This window comes from Alexandromys fortis, unplaced genomic scaffold (genome assembly GCF_014885135.2).
Source record: "Alexandromys fortis isolate MF-2015 unplaced genomic scaffold, M_Fortis_MF-2015_v1.1 scaffold_90, whole genome shotgun sequence".
Taxonomy (NCBI): Eukaryota; Metazoa; Chordata; class Mammalia; order Rodentia; family Cricetidae; genus Alexandromys; species Alexandromys fortis.
Genome location: NW_026067985.1, coordinates 632,323 through 651,043, shown reverse-complemented (window position 1 = coordinate 651,043; position 18,721 = coordinate 632,323). Strand labels below are relative to the sequence as shown.

The following is an 18,721-nucleotide window of genomic DNA, read 5'->3' as shown; positions in this document are numbered from 1 at the left end:
GCTGGGAGACTTACCTGATTGCCAAGGCTTGAGTCTGAGTTCTGGGCCAGGCTCATAGAAGGTGCAGCTGCGTCTCCCACTGTTTCAGAGAGGAGGCAGGGTCACTGCGCCATTGCTGTTGGACTTACCAGGGTGGGTTCGTGGTGTGAGGCTTTCAGAAAGGATGGGAAAGTGGGCAGAGCTGATGTCCAGGACGGAAGCCCCTCTCGCAGGCAGAAGCTGGACTGAGAGCTGTCACCATCACTTGGGCTGGAATCTCTGACAGCAGTGCTTCTGGGGGCTTTGAGTTGAATCCCTTGAGTTTGGAGTTGGTGATAAGGATCTGTTCTATCCCCGTTCTGCAGTTTTGAGAAATTTAAAATTGAATTTTAATCTGAAAGTTCACTAAGCACCCTGGGTTTTTGTTTGATTTTGTTTTTGAGGAAAAGTAACATTTTGCTTAGGTTCCTGGTTAAAGAAAGTAGTTCGTGTAGTAATTTAAAGTTAAGTTAGAGCGGCCTGGGCCTGTTCAGCACTCAAGAGTTTTGTGTTCAGTATCTGTTCTCTCTCAAATGGAGCCAACAGCAGGGCGTCTGTGTGTCTGCCTGCCTGTCTTATAGTTCTCTTCCCCTCCTCCCCTCTCCCTCCTTTTCTCTCTTCCCACCTGCTGAAGCCCTACAGTGCCTGCAGAACCCCTTTAATCTGGCAGGGTCTGTGCTCCATTAGTCTGAGACTTCTGTGCCTTTGCAATGACTCCATGTAATGCACTGGTTTGTCTGTTGATGGCGCCAGCGCTCGACCCAGAGGGTGAAAAGACGTCAGGGGAAGGAGCAGAGGCCCCCGCAGAAGAGATGGAAGAGGAGGAGGAAGAGGAGGAGGAAGAAAGTGTCCCAGGATGCACTTTATTTATTAAGAACCTCAACTTCAGCACCACAGAGGAGACGCTGAAGGAAGTGAGTGAATTGGGCGGGGAGGGATGTGAAGCCCCAGTCCGTGGCCTGGTGACAACACACTGTCCGCCCTGCCTAGAACTCTTGGGCCCCCTCATTCTCCTCAGAGGCAGGTCCTCACAGAAGGGAGTGGTGGCAGCTGTAGTCTGTCTGGAAGGCAGCCGGTGACGGGCGTGTGTCTTTGCAGGTGTTTTCCAAAGTGGGAGCCGTGAAGAGCTGCACCGTGTCCAAGAAGAAGAGTAAAGCAGGTATTTATCCCCTGACTCTGCAGGAGCCCACGAGGGAGGGAGATGGGACGCCTCTGAGGCCTCTCCTCTTTGCTTTCCAAGTGTTACCACCCTCTCTAAATTGCCTCCTGCTCTTTGGCGGACCCAGCTGAATACACTAGGTCCTCTCTCTCTAGAACTTTCCCCAAGAGTGAGTGGCTTTGGAACAGTTCCACAGAGGCAGCAGTGTGGAGCAGAAGCCTCTGCCTCCTCTTTTACCTCTGTGTTCTGGAACTTTCCTGGGCATGCCAAGGAATGGCTGGCCTTGGACTCTTCCTCCTGCTTTTCCAAGGGGAATACCCAGAGACAAGTTCTAGAGCATTCTACCGAATCATTAGTCCTGATCCTCCCTGGTCAGTGGGCACATAGGCCTCATATCTTTCTTTGGTCCAGGGATTATCCCGAGTCTGCTGGTGGTCTTCCTTCTGGCTTCCTGCAAGGGATGGGCAGGGCCAGCCCATCCCCATCTAGAGTCCCTTTGGTTAGCCAGCATTGGTGGGATTATCATGTGGGCTGGCCCAGCCTGCTTCTGGGTAGTGATGGATAGCCATGGTACCTCAGATGGGTCCTGAGATCCTCCCTGTAAATGAAAGCAGACGATTAATTTAAAGGTGCCTGTCCCCAAGAGTGTCCAGACTCTCTGGAGGACTAGAGGGGAGGCAGTAAGTATAGCACGGTGCTAAGGGCTGTGGTGGGCGGAAGCCCTGCATGGCAGCAGTCGGTGAATCACCTGAAGAGAGACAGAGCTGTCAGATGGCAGAGTCCAGGAATGAGGTAACTCCTATGCCCTACACATTAGTTAGCGGGGAGCCACTGAGGTGTAAACAGATGGGAGAGTCAGAGGTCCATTGCACCCTTCCACTCAGGTGGCTGTGACTCAGGTGGCTTTAATCTGGGGGTTAAAGTCACGAGTGAATCATGTCACTATGGTTAAGACTGGAAATCCAGGTGTGGTTCCTGAGGGGAAGGAACTGTCCGGTCTCCCGCTCCCCCTGCTGCCCCATCCCCTAGCCTGTGGGTAGCCATCTCCAGGCCCATATAGCATTCTGGTTGTGTATGCCCGTCCTGGGTTCAAATTTTAGCCTGTTTTGGAGGCAGGGTTTCTCTGTCTAGCCCAGGCTGGTCTTGACTACCATAGCCTCCCGTGTTGGGATTATAGGCATGTGTCCCTGTCTGGCCTCCCCCAGGTTGTAAAGAACCTCAGCTGTGCTGGATTAGGGACACTGTGATGACCTCACTTTGCTCAACTTCCCTAGTCAAGAACATGTCTCAAGCAGGGTCCCAGTCTAAGGAACACTGGCTTCCACACGAGGTTCTGGGGCACCCAGTACTGCCTGCCATCCCTGGTCTTCAGGAGCCTCACACCAAGTGTGGGACACCAATGTATACGACAGTGTACACATTCAGACACGGCTGTTCTGAAGGCATGAGTCCGGTAGAATGTCCTCAAGAACTCCTGCTACCTGAACTATTGTTCCTCACTCCCTAGAACAGGAAAGAGCCATGGTCAGCCTCCCTGTCCAGACTTTGTTACCTAGGACCCAGGTGTGATCAGTAGCATGGTCAGCCTCCCTGTCCGGACTTTGTTCCCAGGACCCAGGTGTGATCAGTAGCATGGTCAGCCTCCCTGTCCGGACTTTGTTCCCAGGACCCAGGTGTGATCGGGTGTCAGATGTATGTAGAAGAGATAACGTTGCACACATCCACATTCGCCTCTGCCTCATGCATGGCAGACCCTGGCCAGCTTGAGGTCTCGTTGCTTGCTGCCCTTATGGTTATTTCTGTTACTTCCCACTACCTCTGAAAGGCAGGCACTGATTAGGAAGTTAATGTCATATCAGTTATCTGCTTGGTACAAGCCAAGGAGGCCCCAGGCAGCAGCCCCGCAGCCCCATTGCGGTCTCACGAGCTGAGGTCTTTTGAAGGAAGAGGGGTGAGAAAGGGAGAGACACTAAGTGTAGGTCCCTCCACGGAGTCTTTACAAGTGATCTGGTCTGTGCCGAGCTCTACCCACACCCCCTTTCTCTGTCCCTCTTTCCCTCAGGAGTGCTGCTTTCAATGGGATTTGGGTTTGTGGAATACAAGAAGCCAGAGCAAGCCCAGAAAGCCCTCAAGCAGCTCCAGGTAAGCCAGGGGTTCTGGGTCATCACGGTGAGACGATGGCCCAAGAAAGATTAAGACCCCACCCCCACTCCCCCTGGTCACTCTCACTCATCCATTCTTTTATCATGGCTCCAAACATACTTACTCTAGTTGGCAGGCTCTTTACAGAACACTCTGACCCACCAGAGCCACACGTAAGCTGGGCTCTAACTGCAGTCCCTAGACGCAAAGCCAGTGCATTAGCAAAATGACCCTGGAAATCCCTCAGCTATCCAGGAAATGAGCTAGTGAGACTGTGTTCACATGCAGGCCATCTGTCTATCATCTTCCCTCAGACCATGACTGTGAACTGGACTCACCCCTTCCTCTGCTGGGAAAGGCGGACTCTGACCTGAACAAACATGCAAAGGCAGCGTCACAGGTGCTCCGTCACAGGTGCTCCATGACAGTAACACCTCCCCTGGGGAAAACTTCAGATACCTGTCATGGCAGAGAAGTCATCTGCTCGGAGCTCTGGGAGGGAGCAGCTAGGAGGTGGGGACAGCAAGTGCAGAGACCTGTGGCAGGAACAGGTAGGAGTGAGCTTTGTATGTTGGAGAGGCAGAGAAGGAGCTCAGTGTATGGGGGCAGAATGGGGGCCAGGGTTCTGGGAAGGATGGTAAGGAGAGAGGTGTGGAAGGCTAGACCTTCTTATAGGTCCTTTGATGGGCTAGCATCTGGCCCAAAGGTAGTGGGAGACTGAGGCTCTGAGTTGAGTGTTAGCACAGTTTCCTGCGTCGCTGTGAGGAGCATGGTCTGGAGGTGACTGGGGAACCCTTGTACCCCTCACAAGATATCACCCTGGTGTCTAGACAAAGGTGGACTGGGGCCTGCGGCAGCTGACACTCAAGAGGATCCCTGAGCTACGTAAGAGACCCTGTCTCAAAAAATAAATGAGTAAATAAAGACAGCTCTTTGCATTGGCAGTCATCTCAGGCCACGTAGGGCAGAGGCCGTAGCCCAGCACGTGCCTTGTGAAGTTTTGTGGGGTTTTTTGTTTGTTTGATCCTGCACCCTGTGTCTTCATTTAACTCAAATTCAGCTCAGCAAATGGTGGTCCATATCTTCCCTTTCATGTTTCTTGAGAGTTGGTAGCCGGGCATTTGCATGCATGTCGTGCACTGCTCTGTGCAGGAACGTGTGTGCACATCTCTGTCAGGGATCGTGCGTCCGGAGCCCCACACGGTGTGGGGATTTCCCAGGGTCACTCTGCCAATGCACCAGCTTTGCAGCTGGGGACTGTATTCAGAGCCCAGCTTACACATGGCTCGGGTGGGTCAAAGTGTTCCGTAAAGAGCCTGCAAGCTAGACCTGCAGGCTCCACTCTGTGAGACTGCCTCCAATGGTAGAAACGGGCAGCCAGGAGATCAGGAGTACATCAGGAGGCTGGGTCTCTGGCCACCTGCTGCTCAGCTCAGGGACAGCCTTTCTGTTCAAGCCATCCCTGTCCTCAAACCAGGGACCGGATGCTAGGGAAGGGCAGGCATGGGTAAGTGACCAGTCATGGTCGTTTTGTGTTCCAGGGTCACGTCGTGGATGGCCATAAGCTGGAAGTGCGAATCTCTGAACGGGCCACTAAGTGAGTCCTCAGGCATCTCCCCTTCCCTTGCTGGGCAGCAGCTCTCTGTCTGACCCTGGTGCTGATTACTAAATGCCTTCACACACCCCAATTCCTCCCCATTGGGTTCTTCCCAGTTAAGCTTTCTCTTGCCAGCTTTGATGCCAACTTCCCCGCCTGGCCGGACCAATCAGCGCCCATCTCCTGGGTAGAGAGCTTAGACAGGCAGGCCTGTTTTTATAATAAAGGAGCAAGTGGGGCTAGAGTGTAGCTCTGGAGCTGAGTGCTAGCCCGGAATGCACAATGTCCTCTCTCGTGGGGCTCCTTCTCATGGTCCTCCTTATGGGACAGCAGCAATGGACTGCATTGACCAGGGAGAGACAGTAACTTCAGTCCTCTACTTTCAACGTGGCCCCTTCAGTAGGCCACTTGGAATGACAGGGAGCTGTGTTTTGTGGGGGAAGGTGGCAGGGTCTGTCTGGGCAGAAGCAGTTGACACCTCAACCCATTGTTTCTGCCGTCTCACCCCAGGCCTGCCTTGACAACCTCTCGGAAGAAACAGGTCTCCAAGAAGCAGACGACCTCCAAGATTCTGGTGCGGAATATCCCCTTCCAGGCCAACCAGAGGGAAATCCGGGAGCTTTTCAGGTAGGTCCTGCCCTGGGCTGTAGGCACAGTGCCCCCTGGAGCTTGGGAGGCCGCCTGGGTCCAAACTGTTTCTGTGCAGCACAGTGGTGCTTTCCAAACTCTGCCGTTGATCTCATCATGGTGCAGGAGTACCCTGGCCTCCTCTCTGAGGCAAGAGGATGGCCAGGTGTATGTCTGCACCCCAGGGCTGTCACCAAACTTGAGGGACAGCTGTTCTAGTGGCTACAGCCTGTGGTTCCCCTGTAGGATTTACTGGCATTTCTTTGTGTGGGCTCTTTTTCCAGAGAGTCAGTGCCTTCAAGGCCCCAGGCAGTGGGACCTCACCTCAGCTTCCCACTCCCACCCCCGGGTGGGGGAATAATTGATGGGAATAAGACCATTGATCTCAGTTCGTCCCTGGGAAAAGCCATTTAGTGAATATCCCTCATACAGCCACAGGCCATGGTCTCTGTTAGCACTTTCTAACTTTTTTTTCAAGCTTAAATCCTTTCTCCCCCAACCTTTTTATTTTACGTGTGTGAGTATTTTGCTTTCATTTTTGTACCATGTATGTATAGTGTCCTAAAGGCCAGAGGAGGGCATCAGATCCCCTGGAACTAGAGTTACAGATGGGTGTGAGCTGCCATGTGGACACTAGAAAAGAACCCAGGTCCTCTGGAAGAACAAACAGTGCTCTTAAACACCGAGCCCTCTGTCTGGCCCCCCTTCAGTCAGAACTCTTACGGGGAACCCAGAAGGACTTATGGACTCTTTAAAAACAACACACAGGCCTCGGGCTGGCCACCTCACCCATGCGCAGTAGAGCGTTCTGATGGGAAAGTTGTTGCTGAGATGGCTCTGCACTGAGCCTCAGTTGAAGGAGACATTCCTGTGGTCCCATGAGAGGGGAGTGCTGTGTGCCCTCACAACATCACTGGTTGGGTGAGTTCACCCCTCCATGCAGGTTGCTGAGGCTCAGCTGGGGCCTTGAGTCCCCTCCCCTCTGCTGCAGCTGCAGAAGCCCCGGGAGGAGCACTGTCAGCAGCACTCGGCCCTGCTTGTCACTCTCTCAGGTGGTGTGTCTGGGAGGATGACATGTCAGCGTCCTGCGAGGCGCAGTGGCTGCAGAATGAGTGCGGAGAAGGATTTATCTTTGTGAGACTTGCGTCTTTACTCTTGCTGTGAGGTTAAGAGAGTGGGATGCTGTTTGGGGAATCAGCTTCAAAACCCTTCCCTTCTCTGTGTTCTTCCCTGTCCCCTGGGGTGGGGGCGTGCATAGCCAAGGTCAGCTGAATTGATGCCGCGGGCCTTCCCCTCTGAGTCTGAGCCGTGGAGCCTGGTGAGACAGGTCACAGTTGGGGGCAAGAGGGCATTTTTCACGTGCCCATCAGCCAAAAGGAGAGTGAGAGCATTGGCTCGGTGCTTGCCTGCCGTGACTCTGCTTCTAAAGAGTCCTGTCTCACCGCTGCCCTGTCAAAAGGAATGCTAAGACCGGTGTGTGTTAATCAGGAGCCACATACCTCGCAGATGACAGTGTCACTTGGTTCTACAGTGTTCAGGGGATGACATTTATCCAGGGGAACAAAAGATGGCAAGGCAAGGGAAGGAGCTTTGTTTGATCTGCATATTGTACATTTATTTAGTCGGCAGGGAATTAGTGTCTGCTGAATGGACTTACATGTGGCGTCTCTTCTGTCGGCCATTGTTCTCTCTGAGTGGTCATAAACCCTGAAGCTGGAACCCTCCTCCAGGACAGACCCTGCCTTGCTTTTGTTAGCCTCCCAGCAAACTGAGGTCTGAGGCCAATTGCAGTGGTGGACAGCAGGGGTCACTGTGAGCCTTCCTGGGGATGCTTGCACCTCAGGCCTGATTATAGACAAAGCCACTGGCCAGCAAAATGTCACTAACTAAGGGGAGGCTTCAGGATTTGGAAGAACTGGTTGGCCTACTATGTCAGGATTTAGGGGGACTTTTCCTGGTGGATATGATCAAAATCACAACCCACATTCCAGGCACATGCCTGTGTGCTGGGCTCTATGCCTGGTACCTGCCATGCTGGATCTGCTTGGTGCTTGCAGCCTTGGGCTCATGAGGACTTCTGCTATGCCCAAAGGAAACTCAAGGCACGGTCTACACGAGGCCACACATCTGGGCCAACATATGGCTTTCAGGGCCCTGACCCAGAACTTGGTCTTTGGAATCTATTGTCCTCCCAGGTTTAGGAGGATTTGTCACCCCCACGTTGTTGGTGGGGATATACTGTGTGGTTTGTATGAGGCAGAGTGCTAGATGCCAGGGAACACAGCTGTATCAGGAGGGTCTTGATTCTCCTTTTTGCCGCTGCTGCCTGCAGAGGGGCAGGGAAGAGTATGCGAGAACACGGGGCCTGTGGGGCAGGTCTTATCACTACCTGCCAGGGCAGGATGGCATTCACTGGACCCTTTCTGGAGATCCAACTGCCCACTGGACTCCATCAGTTCCCACAGTACCTGAGCAGGAAGGAGGCACTGTGGGGCCCCGTGCCCGCAGGAACCTCATCAGGAGTGATTGAGGACTGAGCCATCAGTGGGTGAGGACAGTGGTGCCTCTCTCTGGTGTCCATGTTCTGGGCCTCAGTTCCTGTCATATAATAACTATGCTGATGCCGGTGGTGTGCGCATAATAACTGTGCTATCATAACATGTAATGATTGTTACTAGAGTCAGACACCAGGCGCTGGGCTGAACACTTCCAGTTGTCAGGATCCCCTGTTGCTACAGGCTGCAGTCATTATAACAGCATCCATTTTCCAGGGAGAAACTGCTCCCAAGCCCAGGTCCAAGCCACTCACGTGTCCAGTGCCTCCAGCTGCCTCAGTTCCCTCCTGTACTAGGTGGCTTCCCACCTGGGGCTGCTAGAGGCTCTGTGAGGTTACCCAGAGGCCACAGTCACAGTGAGTATCCAGTATTGACTGGTTCAGCGTCACCAGAACAGCAGGAGTGTGATTTGAACCCAGGGCCTGGCTTCAGACAGCCCGTGTCTCTACCCACAGTGCGGGATCCTCGGAGGTTTTCTGTAGCTTTTCTCACTGTCTGACCTTTCCCTGGGTACTTGCATCCCACACTGCCGTTCTCTCTGCCGTCAGCCTGCAAGGATGCCTGAGGGACCCGTGTGCTCAGGTCCCTCCACCCTGTAGAACAGTGGTTCCCAACCTTCCTCATGCTGCGACCCTCAAATATAGTTCCTCCAACCATACACTTATTTCATTGCTATTTCATAACTGTAATTTTGCTACTGTTAGTGAATCATAATGCAAGTATCTAATATGCAGGAGATCTGATATGCGACCTCTGTAAAAGGGTTGTTTGACACACACACACATATCCCAGGGGTTGAGACCTGCGGGGGGAGAACCGCCGCTGTAGAAGGCCCGGAGGCCCAGAGGGGTGCTCCAGACTGTCTGCTTCCCAAGGGTTCCTTTTCTTCTCCTGAGTGGCTGCGGTGCCCTTGAGGCCTCAGCTTTCCTTACTTCAGGGTGGAGCTAGAGAGCATGCCCAGCAGAACCACAGAGGATCCAGAGGCTCCCCTTGTGTCACTGTGGATTTCCCAGCCTGAGGTTGGGAAGATCAGTGTCATGGGTCCAAGGTGGGTGAGAAGGCCTGGGTGGCACAGCCTCTGGTGGGCCTCCACATAGCCCCTGTGCAGTTTCTGCTCAGAAGTTCCCGTCCTCTTCTCCAGGGTACAAAAAGAAAGCTGTCCCTTTCCTGCCCGCAGTTGCTCCCCACACTGCCCTCTCTGCCCCTTACGTCTAGGTAGTTTACTTTGCCTCCCCAACCCTGGGCACAGGTGACAAGCTGGGGGAAGACAGACCTAACTTCTTAAGCTGTGGGATGTACCTGGAGCTGTCCCCAGGCCTGCAGGCTGTCTGCTTCCCTCCTGGAAGGACCAGATGTCTTCAAAGGTACCACACTGTTGCTACAGACGAGATGGCTAATAGGACATCTTATAGAGCCCGAGGACTCCCCCTAGTCACTAGCTAGTCACTGTAGAACCTAGGTCCCTGGCCTTCTGTGCTGTTGACTCCCCATGAGCCCCAGACACGTCCCTCTGCCTCAGTTTCCTCTGTAAAGTGTCCTTAGTGCTGCCACCCTCTCAGAACAGAGCCCTGGGATGTGAGCCATCCCACAGAGGTAGGGCCTCTGTCTGTCAAGTTCCTAAGACCTGGCTGTTGCAGAGTGTCACTGTCTCTTGGCTTATCACAGCCCTCTGTACTGCTGACAGACTATAGGCCACATATGGCCCACATTGTTTTTTTATGGAGCAACCAGCATTGGAGTGGTGAGCTGTGTACTGTAGTGAGGTTCCTAGGGTCCTGGTTCTGAGGATAGGAAAACCCATCAGCGTGAGTCCTACACAGCTCTAGCGACTGCCACTCTGTTTACACAGCACTTACCAGGAAGCCCTGTCCAGCCCCTTGCTCTCACCTCATCCCCACCAACAGGCATCGGGGTTTGAGCATCTGCCAGATTTGACACAGCCTGGGGTAGCTCCTGAGTACCCAGCCCAGCGCCACCATCCCTAGCTGTGTGGCCTGGGCTTGTTACCCACTGTCTTTGTGTCTGAGTCTCATCTGGAGTGCCCCATGCTGGGCACAGATCGGCCCACAGTGCCTCTGGAGTTACAGCTGTGTGGGCCGAGCCCTTCCGCTTGCCCTTGGCTGGCCCCCTCCCACTCTGTTCGTTTCTCCCACTTTCTCCCAGCCTGCCTGCCAGCTCCCCTTTGACCTCGGCCCATGCAGTTACCTGCTTCTTGAACAAAACCCCTCCAGTCTGTAAGGTCAGATGGCACTGGAATCACACAGTGTGCATGGGAGCCTGGCGCCCAGCCGGTACTCAGATGCTCAGGGTATGTAGACCTACTGCGCAGAACCTTACTCTAGAAATCAAATCTTAGGAGGCACAGAGAGGGTTAACGGTTTGCCTAGGTCACACAGCTCTGTGGTGGTGCAGTCAGCTCCCTCTTTAGAGCCCACCATCCTTCTGGAACTGTCCCTGAAGGGCAGGGATGTCCGCTCCATTGGCTAGGCTCTGGCTCCAGATAGAACACAACTTTTTTCCCCCTGCTGTTTCCTCCTCAGAGGTGTGAGCCACCTGCTAGGGTGTGAATGGGCAATTCACAACAGGTGTCCAGAGCCCTTAATTACACGCCTGGGTCTCCTCAGCCCCGCACACCTGTTGTGCTGACTTTGTGGACAGCTCAGTCTGTCCCTGTGGGCTCATTTCTTCTCATAGTCACTGTGACAGTGGCGGGAAAGCTGAGGACAGACAGTGGCTTCCCTTCCCTGCCCAGGGCTGGAGGCTCTGCTGCACATCCATTCCTGCCAGTGTTTTCTAGAAGCTTCAAGCTCTTTGAGCTGCTCTGCATACTGTGGGTAGGATAAGGGGAGAGGGTTCGGGTTCCCCTGACTCTCTGGAAAGATGCCACACCCTGGACCAGTGTCCCTGCCTCACTGCTGGACCCACCTGTGCCCATCTGCGCGTCATAATGTACAGTCCTCTTGACGTGGGCTTCATGCCGGCTCCTTCTCTGTCTCAGATGACACCTGCAGAGATCTAAGAATGTCAGAATAATTTTGCAGGTTCTGAAGACAGATGTTGGGTCCGATGACATGCTGGAGGTTGACAGAGGTAATTAGATGCAGAGGTGCATGTGGATCACAAGCTTGGGTGCCCACACATCCATACCCTAGCCAGTGTGATTCCCACATGGTTCCTGGTCCTGCTACCACTCAGCAAGAGTGGCCCCTCCACTGACTTCTGTGCCTCTGCCAGCATGTTGTGTGAAGTACCACTTCCCACTCCTGGGCCTCCATGTTTGTCTGTGGGAGGTCTCCATACTGCTGTAAGGTGCATCCATGCTGGGTAGCTGAGCCATTGCTTGCTTATTTATTGCTGTGTCCTGCTCTGCCTGGCAGTGCGTGGGGCAGTGCTGTGGTGTCTAACTGTAGAGCTGCAGTGTGTGGGGCAGTGCTGTGGTGTGTCTCACTGTAGAGCTGCAGTGCGTGGGGCAGTGCTGTGGTGTGTCTCACTGTAGAGTTGTGGTGCTGTCACTATAGGGCTTCAGTGCGTGGGACAGTGCTGTGGTGTGTCTAACTGTAGAGTTGTGGTGCCGTCACTGCAGTGCTGTGGTGTCTCACTGCAGTGCTGTGGTGCATAGACTAGCACTGAGTGCATCTCTGCAGGACAGTGCTGCAGTGTATAGGGTGGCTAGCTTTGTGGTGCATGGGGCAGTGCTGCCGTGCGTCTCACTGTGGGGCAGTGCAGCCTTTTGCAGGTCTTGGCTGTTGTGTATATTACGTGTGGGGCACATGCTTCCTGGTTCTTTAAGTGCCACAACTGAGCAGGCTTCTGAGCAGCTCTGGTCTAGCTGCACTCAACACCAGTGTAGGAGTATTTGCACCACCCCCACACACACACATACCCCACATCTGGCCAGTGCACCCACGACTCGCCTACTGATCTCATTTGTGAGACTCTGGCTTAGTTTCTCTGATTTTTCTATTGCAAGTGTCTCGTCTGTGTGTGTGTGTGTGTGTATCCACATATGTCCTTGTGGGAGAGCATTTGCCCATGGGGGGCAGAAAAGGCCATTGGATCTCCTGGAGGGAAGTTGCAGGTGATTGTGAACTGCCATATGGGTGCTGGGAACTGAACAACATCCTCTGGAATAGCAGCAAGCTCTCTTCACCACCCCAGCCCCGGTTGTCTTGTCTTTAAACTAAGTTCTCTTATTAATTTCCTAATTGGCCCTGTCATTCTGTGTTTTCTGGAACTGCATCCCAGGTTACATGATCACGGTGTCTGTTGTGGTCCTGTGGAAGTTCACTGTCCACTCATGTGTAGCTGTCACTCAGTCTCCACCTCCTCCCCATATTCTCCTGTGAAGCCTCCTGCATCGAGCACAGTTCCTCTGAAATCCATTATACCTGGCTGAGGTCGAGAGTTAGCCCACCTGGCTGATGGTGATGCAGACCTTACTACATGCTCCCAGAACATTCTGGAATGTTTTTTCCCACCGAGTGTTACAGTTCTCTGTACTTCTATCAGGTCTCTGGATCTTATTGGCTAAGGCCATTTAAGGCCCTTTGTGGGAGAACATAGCCTCTTACACACAAGTGGCCATGAGGGACTTCTGTGTACCCTGTAACTCAGGTTCCTGTGGCTTGGTATCAAGCTAGCAGTTCTCTTGTGAGATGCTGGCCACTCCGGGGTGCACACGCGGTGAGGGCCAGGACAATGACTGAAGCACCATGTGGCCAGCAGGGCAGTGGGTTATACCTGGAGTGGAGCCAGTGAGGTTGGCAGTGCCCCTCAGTCCCTCCACACACTCCCTTGCCTCCATATGCATCAAAGAGAACCTTAGCCAGGGCCACAATCCAGAGTTGAGCTTTTTGGTTCTTCTGTCCAATATTGGCATCGGTTTGGGCTCTTGGTGAGCATTCCTGGTGAATCCATGAGCATTAGCTGTGACGTAAACATTTGTTATGTCTCTGATCCATGGGACAGGGCACACTGGACAGTATCTCCTGACCACAGACCCTGCCAGGCCTGAACCACTCAGTGCCTGGGATCCCCTTGTTTCCTCTGCCTCCCTGGGAAACTAAAGCTTCTAATCTGCTGGTCCCACAGCAGAGCAGGGTACAGGGCCACATTGTCCCCCACATCTTTGTATAATATGTTCAAGGCCAGCTGCATGTAACTCTGTGAAATGACCTCAGATTTCAACTAGGAAGTCAGTACCCCAAGCTGTGACAGATGGCAGTAGTGAGCTGCCTGTCACAGGAGTAAGCAAGTAGCATCTATGGCAGCTCTCTGTTGGAAAGACTACTGAGTCTTGCAGCTGCTACGACCAAGGTCAATCAACAGCCAGTGGGGAAGAATCAGGGAGAGAGAAGTTACCCCAACTTCTATATGCTGCATAAACTTTAGTACTTAAATCTGTGCTAACTGATATGAACCTGGCATTCTGGAGAGTTGGAAGTACCAACCCTTATTGTCTGTGGTGTGAAGGAACAAACACCATGGGGGCAGGGAGTGTCTCTGTACCCTCCCTGGAGGTAGGATAGGATCTGTGGTGTGCATGTAGCCATAGTTCTAAGCCCACCTATCCTGATGAGCCCCATGTACACCCCAGAACTCAGGGCAATACCAAATGATGGTTCCTCTGCTGCTCCACCAGGCCCAGCCACTTGCTAAGAGGAGAGTTTGGGGCTTATCTGGCATCTCCTTACTCGGGTATCAGAAGTTGGCCATGAGCTTGGGAAAGAGCCAGTGTGATTTTCCAAGTCAGCAGGGCACCACCAAGAAGGCGGAACTCAGGCCACTTCTTGACCTATCTTGACCTGTGTTGGTTGAATAACTCAGTGCAGTTGCCTCAGCTATGGCAGAGAGCTGTGCCTTCCAAGGCAGCAAAAGTCATTGGTCATGGCTGCCTAGGACTCTGTGCTGGGGATTGTGGAGACTGCCTGGGCTATGCAGAATGCATTGCAATTGATTAGCGATGTCTGCTGTGGCTGCAGGAGCGCAGCATTGACATGTGAGCAGCCGCAGTTGGCACTAGTGATGAGGATGTTCACCTGCTACAAGGGTGTTTTCACCTGCCACCCTGACATGAGGAAGCCAACTGCAGGAGGCGGCCTTTCACTCTCTCCAGGGAAGATACAGACTGAGGTAGTACACCCTGGGTGATGGTTCCTTTCTTCACTTTGCACACAGTGGCTGTTCCAGCCCTCGCTCTATTTGGTCTTGGTCTTGCTTGCAGATGACTGTTGGAGCCAGCACAGGGCTCTCCGCTTGTCTGTCACTTGGCATGCTGGGTGCAAAAGGCAGTGGGAGCCAAACAGCTTGGGAGATGTCCCCAGAGCATCTTCAGGCCCCTCCCATGTTACAAAGCTTTTAAGTGAGCAATACTCTGTGGGCCTCTGTAAAGGGCAGGTCCTCACCAGGTTCATCACAGGGTAATCAGCTCTTAGAGAGGCAAGGCTAGTCCTGGTTGGACAGGGTCTCTCCAGGCAGCAGACTTTTGATCAAAGAATCCTGACAGAACACTGGCCCTTTACCTTAGTCCAAATGTCTGTATAATATACATGTTGGGTCCGCTTAAGCCTGCAAATCTTTTTTGCTGTCAGCCTCAGTGGTGGTTGGTTGTGCTACCTCTAATTTTGGTGCAATTTTCCCATTAGCATTGGTCAGTTGCTGATGGCACCTCTGGCGCTCTGTGGCATGTCGTTGGTCTTTGTGCTTGACAGTGGGAAATGGCCAGGAGGTCACCCCAGAAGTCACAGAGCAGGGCAGGGCCATGAGCACAGTGCTGTGGGAGGGGCCACCTCAAGAACTGTGCAGTGTCCAGGGCATCCCTGGAGCACACCAGAGCAGAGTTTCTGAGTGTGGCCCTGCCACCGTCAGACCACGCCTGTTGGCCTGTGGGGATGCAGCAGTCCTCATCAGCACATAGTAAAACAGCTCCACTTACATAATTGCTGGCACTACGCCACGGTTCTAAAACTGTGTACCCAGCACCCCTGAGTGCCACTGTGAACCTATCTCAGCTGTGATGGGGGCTGCTGCAGACTAGGGGGCATCTGAGGGATCCCGTGAGAACTCACTGAGGTTCTGAGGGCATTGTGGGGTGCTATGGAGCAAAGGAGTTTGGGAATTGTGATTAAATACACGACAATGCCCAATGCTAGGCTGCAGCCAGAGGACATGCAGGTTCCTGACGTCCTCCAGAAATTTCTTTCTTTCATGTCTCCTGCCCCTCACCCCACACCCTGCTGCTCACCTCTCTCTTACTAGATCAATTTCAGAACACTTACCTTCCAGGCCCAGCTTTTGGGGCTTGCTACATTTCTCCCAAAAAGACTGCGTCTACTAGATGTCGTCTGTTCCCATCAAGGGCCAGCCCCAGACACAGGTGCAGTGTGGCTCCTCGGGAGAACTGTCTGGGGCAGAGGTGGAGCAGGGCATTCCCGGAGAGTGCTCCGGTGCCAGGAGTGGCACGGTGCACATGGGTTCCTCTCTCCATCACCTCCCTGCCTTTCCCTATGACCGTCTCCATGTAGAGGGGCTGAAGACATCAGGGAGACCTCAGCCATGCTGGGCGGGGAGTCTTCCCAGCAGTGAAGGGAAAGGATGTCTGTGTGGAAGGTGCTCACTCACACACAGTGACGAGCAGGAGAAGTGTGGTCCACTTACAGGTGGCATAGATGCCCTCCCTATGGGCTGCTATGACGCTTGGAGTCAGGAAAAAGCACTTCCTCTCAGTTGGTGTCCTGGTGGAAGAGCTGCTGGTGAGGGACCGAGCAGTGCATGGATGACTCTGTCAGACCCGCGCCCCCTTCTCTCTCCAGGGACGGCGCCTTCTCATAGCTTCACCTTTGAACTCCTGGGTCAACCACTTGTTCGAATTTCCTTGCCATAAATGTAGCCAGGATGGTCCTGGCCACTGCTATTTCTGCCTGGCCCTTCACACGCTGTTGAAACTTAAACACCTTAAGGATCATTACCTGCCAACAAGTCAAAGCTTAGCTCTTAAAAGGCTTTCTCCCCATTCTAAAGTGAGTCTCGTTCCAAAGAGCGTGGGAAAGTGAGCAGAAGCCACAAAAGCAGCTGCATGCAACTCTCTGCTTGCATTGTGGCTCCTCCCCATTCTCTTCCCACTTGCCTCTGTGCAGGGCTCGGCATTAATGTCCTCGCTCCACAGATGAGGAGCCGGCAAGGCAGAGGGGTTAAGTGACTCGCCTGAGGTCTCATAGCCGTCAAGTGCCAGAATGGAGGCCCTGGGGCCCAGGTTCCAGTCTGTACTCCTCCCCTAGCTCCATGGGCGAGTTTGATGGACGTAACCCCAAACCGGCATCTCCCCTGCTCGTATCTGCTGAGAGCCTCTTGTCCTTCCGAGTGTACGCTTAAAAGCCTCCTACGGTGGCTCGGCTCACACGACAGGCTCCACAGGCTGATCCCGCCTTCTCCGCATTTACTGTTTAAAGTAGATGGGTGCACAGGCGGCTGACGGGGAACACACACTGTCACACGTGGGGAAGAAGCAAAATGTTTTCCCACCATGCGCTGGGAATAAAAGCTTGTTGAGGGAGGAGAAAGCGAGCAGAGGGAAGAGGTTTTAGTGCAGGCCTCAAGGGTGCCCCTTCCCGAAGCCTTGGCACAACAATACTGCTTTAAGTAAGGTTCTCTCTAACGGCTTTTCCCCCATCCCAGCCTCCCCATCACCGTAGCTTCTTTTAACTTGGCCAGACAGCCATGTCAGTACAGAGCAGTTTATTAAGCAGGAAAGAGGCACCGTCGACACATCTGTCCCGTGACAAGCAGAGGGACTCTGCAGTAGTAGCCCTGGCCATGGGGAAGAGGCGTCGACTCTGTCCCCAAGGACCTGCTGCCTGTGGCCGTGAGCTCCGCCATCCCAGGGACCCATGGGGAAGGACTGACTGACTACACACTTGATCCTCCCAGGGGCTCGCCTGCCTTTCTTACCAAACTGAGAGGCTGACATCAGTTGAGGGAGAAACAGGCCAGCCTGGCTGTGGGTGACAGGGGAAGCAGGCGGGTGGTACTTGTACTGGGAAGCCACCGTGGGGTTCTATTTCTTCTTGGGGTTCCAGACATGGCCCCCCACATAGTAGACAAAGCACCTCACAGGTTGCCTGCACTGAAAGATTCCAGCCACATGTCAAGGGGGTGGGGGATCGTGGACCAACTCTCAAGACCCTTTCAGGGGTCAGAGCATCTTCCTCAGACAGTCATCCAGGGCTAGCCATTTGGCTTCTGTTTTTTTGTTTTTTTGTGTTTGTTTGTTTGAGCTACCCTCCCTTCAGAGGCCAGAGCTGCCCTGTAGTGTTCCCCGGCCACAGCAAGGGCCCGTGGACTGCAGAACCGTTGGCGCAGTCACACGCAAGGAATCACTCATTTGTATCTCATTTTCGAGTTATTATCGAGCCGCTGGTTGAGAGAGTATTTTGACAGCAGCTGTCAGCAAGGTGCAAGCGGCTGCCATCGCCTGCGATTGGCTGAAGACACCTATGGCAGTGCGCTGAATAATACCCCAGCCCCCCTGCCCCCACCCCACCAGGAGAGGCCGGGAGGAGGAAGAGCAAACATCGCAGAGGAGGAGGGAAAACGCGGGCTTCATTTACATGTTTCTGACTCCCAGTAGAAACTGCAGCCAGAAAGGCCCCAATTGTATCTCATGTTTTATTTAATTTATTGTATTTGAGGTTTGGGGCAATGAGGGAGGTAGATGAGAGAGGCCCCTTCCAAACAACCATTTAGGCTTGTCAGAGCTCATTGATTGAATTAGCAAAGTTTCCACTCCTAGCTTCCAGCTGCCAGGGCTGTAAGCCGCTCAAACCGGGGGTAACCAGAAGCCCTGCATCAGGGAGCCTGGGAAGGAGGTGATCATGGCGAGGGAGTCCCGGTCCACCAAACAGCCTGTTCATCCTCTCTGTCTGCTTAAGTGAAGCTCGAGAATGCGTGCACTTTCCTGTCCGTCCCTCACAGGCCTTCCTCCATGGTAGGAATTGCATCCTGCGCATTTCTCTCTGAGCGCTGTGCGCCCAGGCAGGGGAATAAATAACACTTCGCATCCGCTGCCTTTTACCCGAGCAGTTGAAAATTCCCTGTTTGTTTGGTTGTTGGATTTGTTTTGTTTATAGGCTTAGAAAAAAAAGTCAGCAGCAGCACCAGAAGGCAGATGTGGTGACGGAGAAGCAGGCAGGCTCCGCCTTGCATTGAGGACCGTGGGGGCCGTGCTCCAGGCAGAGTGCTGTAAAAGATTTCATTCTTTCACAGCACTCGACCAGACGCTAGGGCCGTGTGTCGTCTTTTCCCTTCACCAAATCCCCATCTTCTCTCAGACTTCCCCCGTGGGAGCCTAGCCTCCCTCCCTCCAGGTTTCACCTGCTCCATTTGGGCCTGGTGCAGGCTTTCCCTTACTGTCAGTACCGCAGAGTTGAGCGCTGTGGTCTCAGAATGTGACGTTTAGCGGCGTCCAGAGCCATTGGTGTTGTCGTGCCTGGGAAGGAGGTACTTGTACCCGTGCCAGAGTACTGTGTGCATCCTCCAGGGTGTGGGACACACGAGGCTGAGGTTGGTGGCGGGGTTTGCTGGGGAATGGTAATGGATGACTAGCGGTGGGACTGACATGGAGGGACA

General features: G+C 53.5%; 1 protein-coding gene across 2 annotated transcripts in view; it reads left to right on the top strand.

Moving 5' to 3' along the window:
- The window catches only part of Rbm19 (RNA binding motif protein 19), an 80,278-nt gene that overhangs the window by 20,757 nt on the left and 40,800 nt on the right, over window positions 1-18,721 (top strand). Inside the window, exons 17-21 of one of the 2 annotated variants that reach the window (XM_050158995.1) lie at window positions 772-932; window positions 1,117-1,177; window positions 3,240-3,319; window positions 4,861-4,916; window positions 5,427-5,543. In XM_050158995.1, coding sequence (XP_050014952.1) covers window positions 772-932; window positions 1,117-1,177; window positions 3,240-3,319; window positions 4,861-4,916; window positions 5,427-5,543 — 475 coding nt within the window. The remainder of the gene's footprint in view (window positions 1-771; window positions 933-1,116; window positions 1,178-3,239; window positions 3,320-4,860; window positions 4,917-5,426; window positions 5,544-18,721) is intronic. The other variant, XM_050158996.1, reaches the window with a different exon arrangement.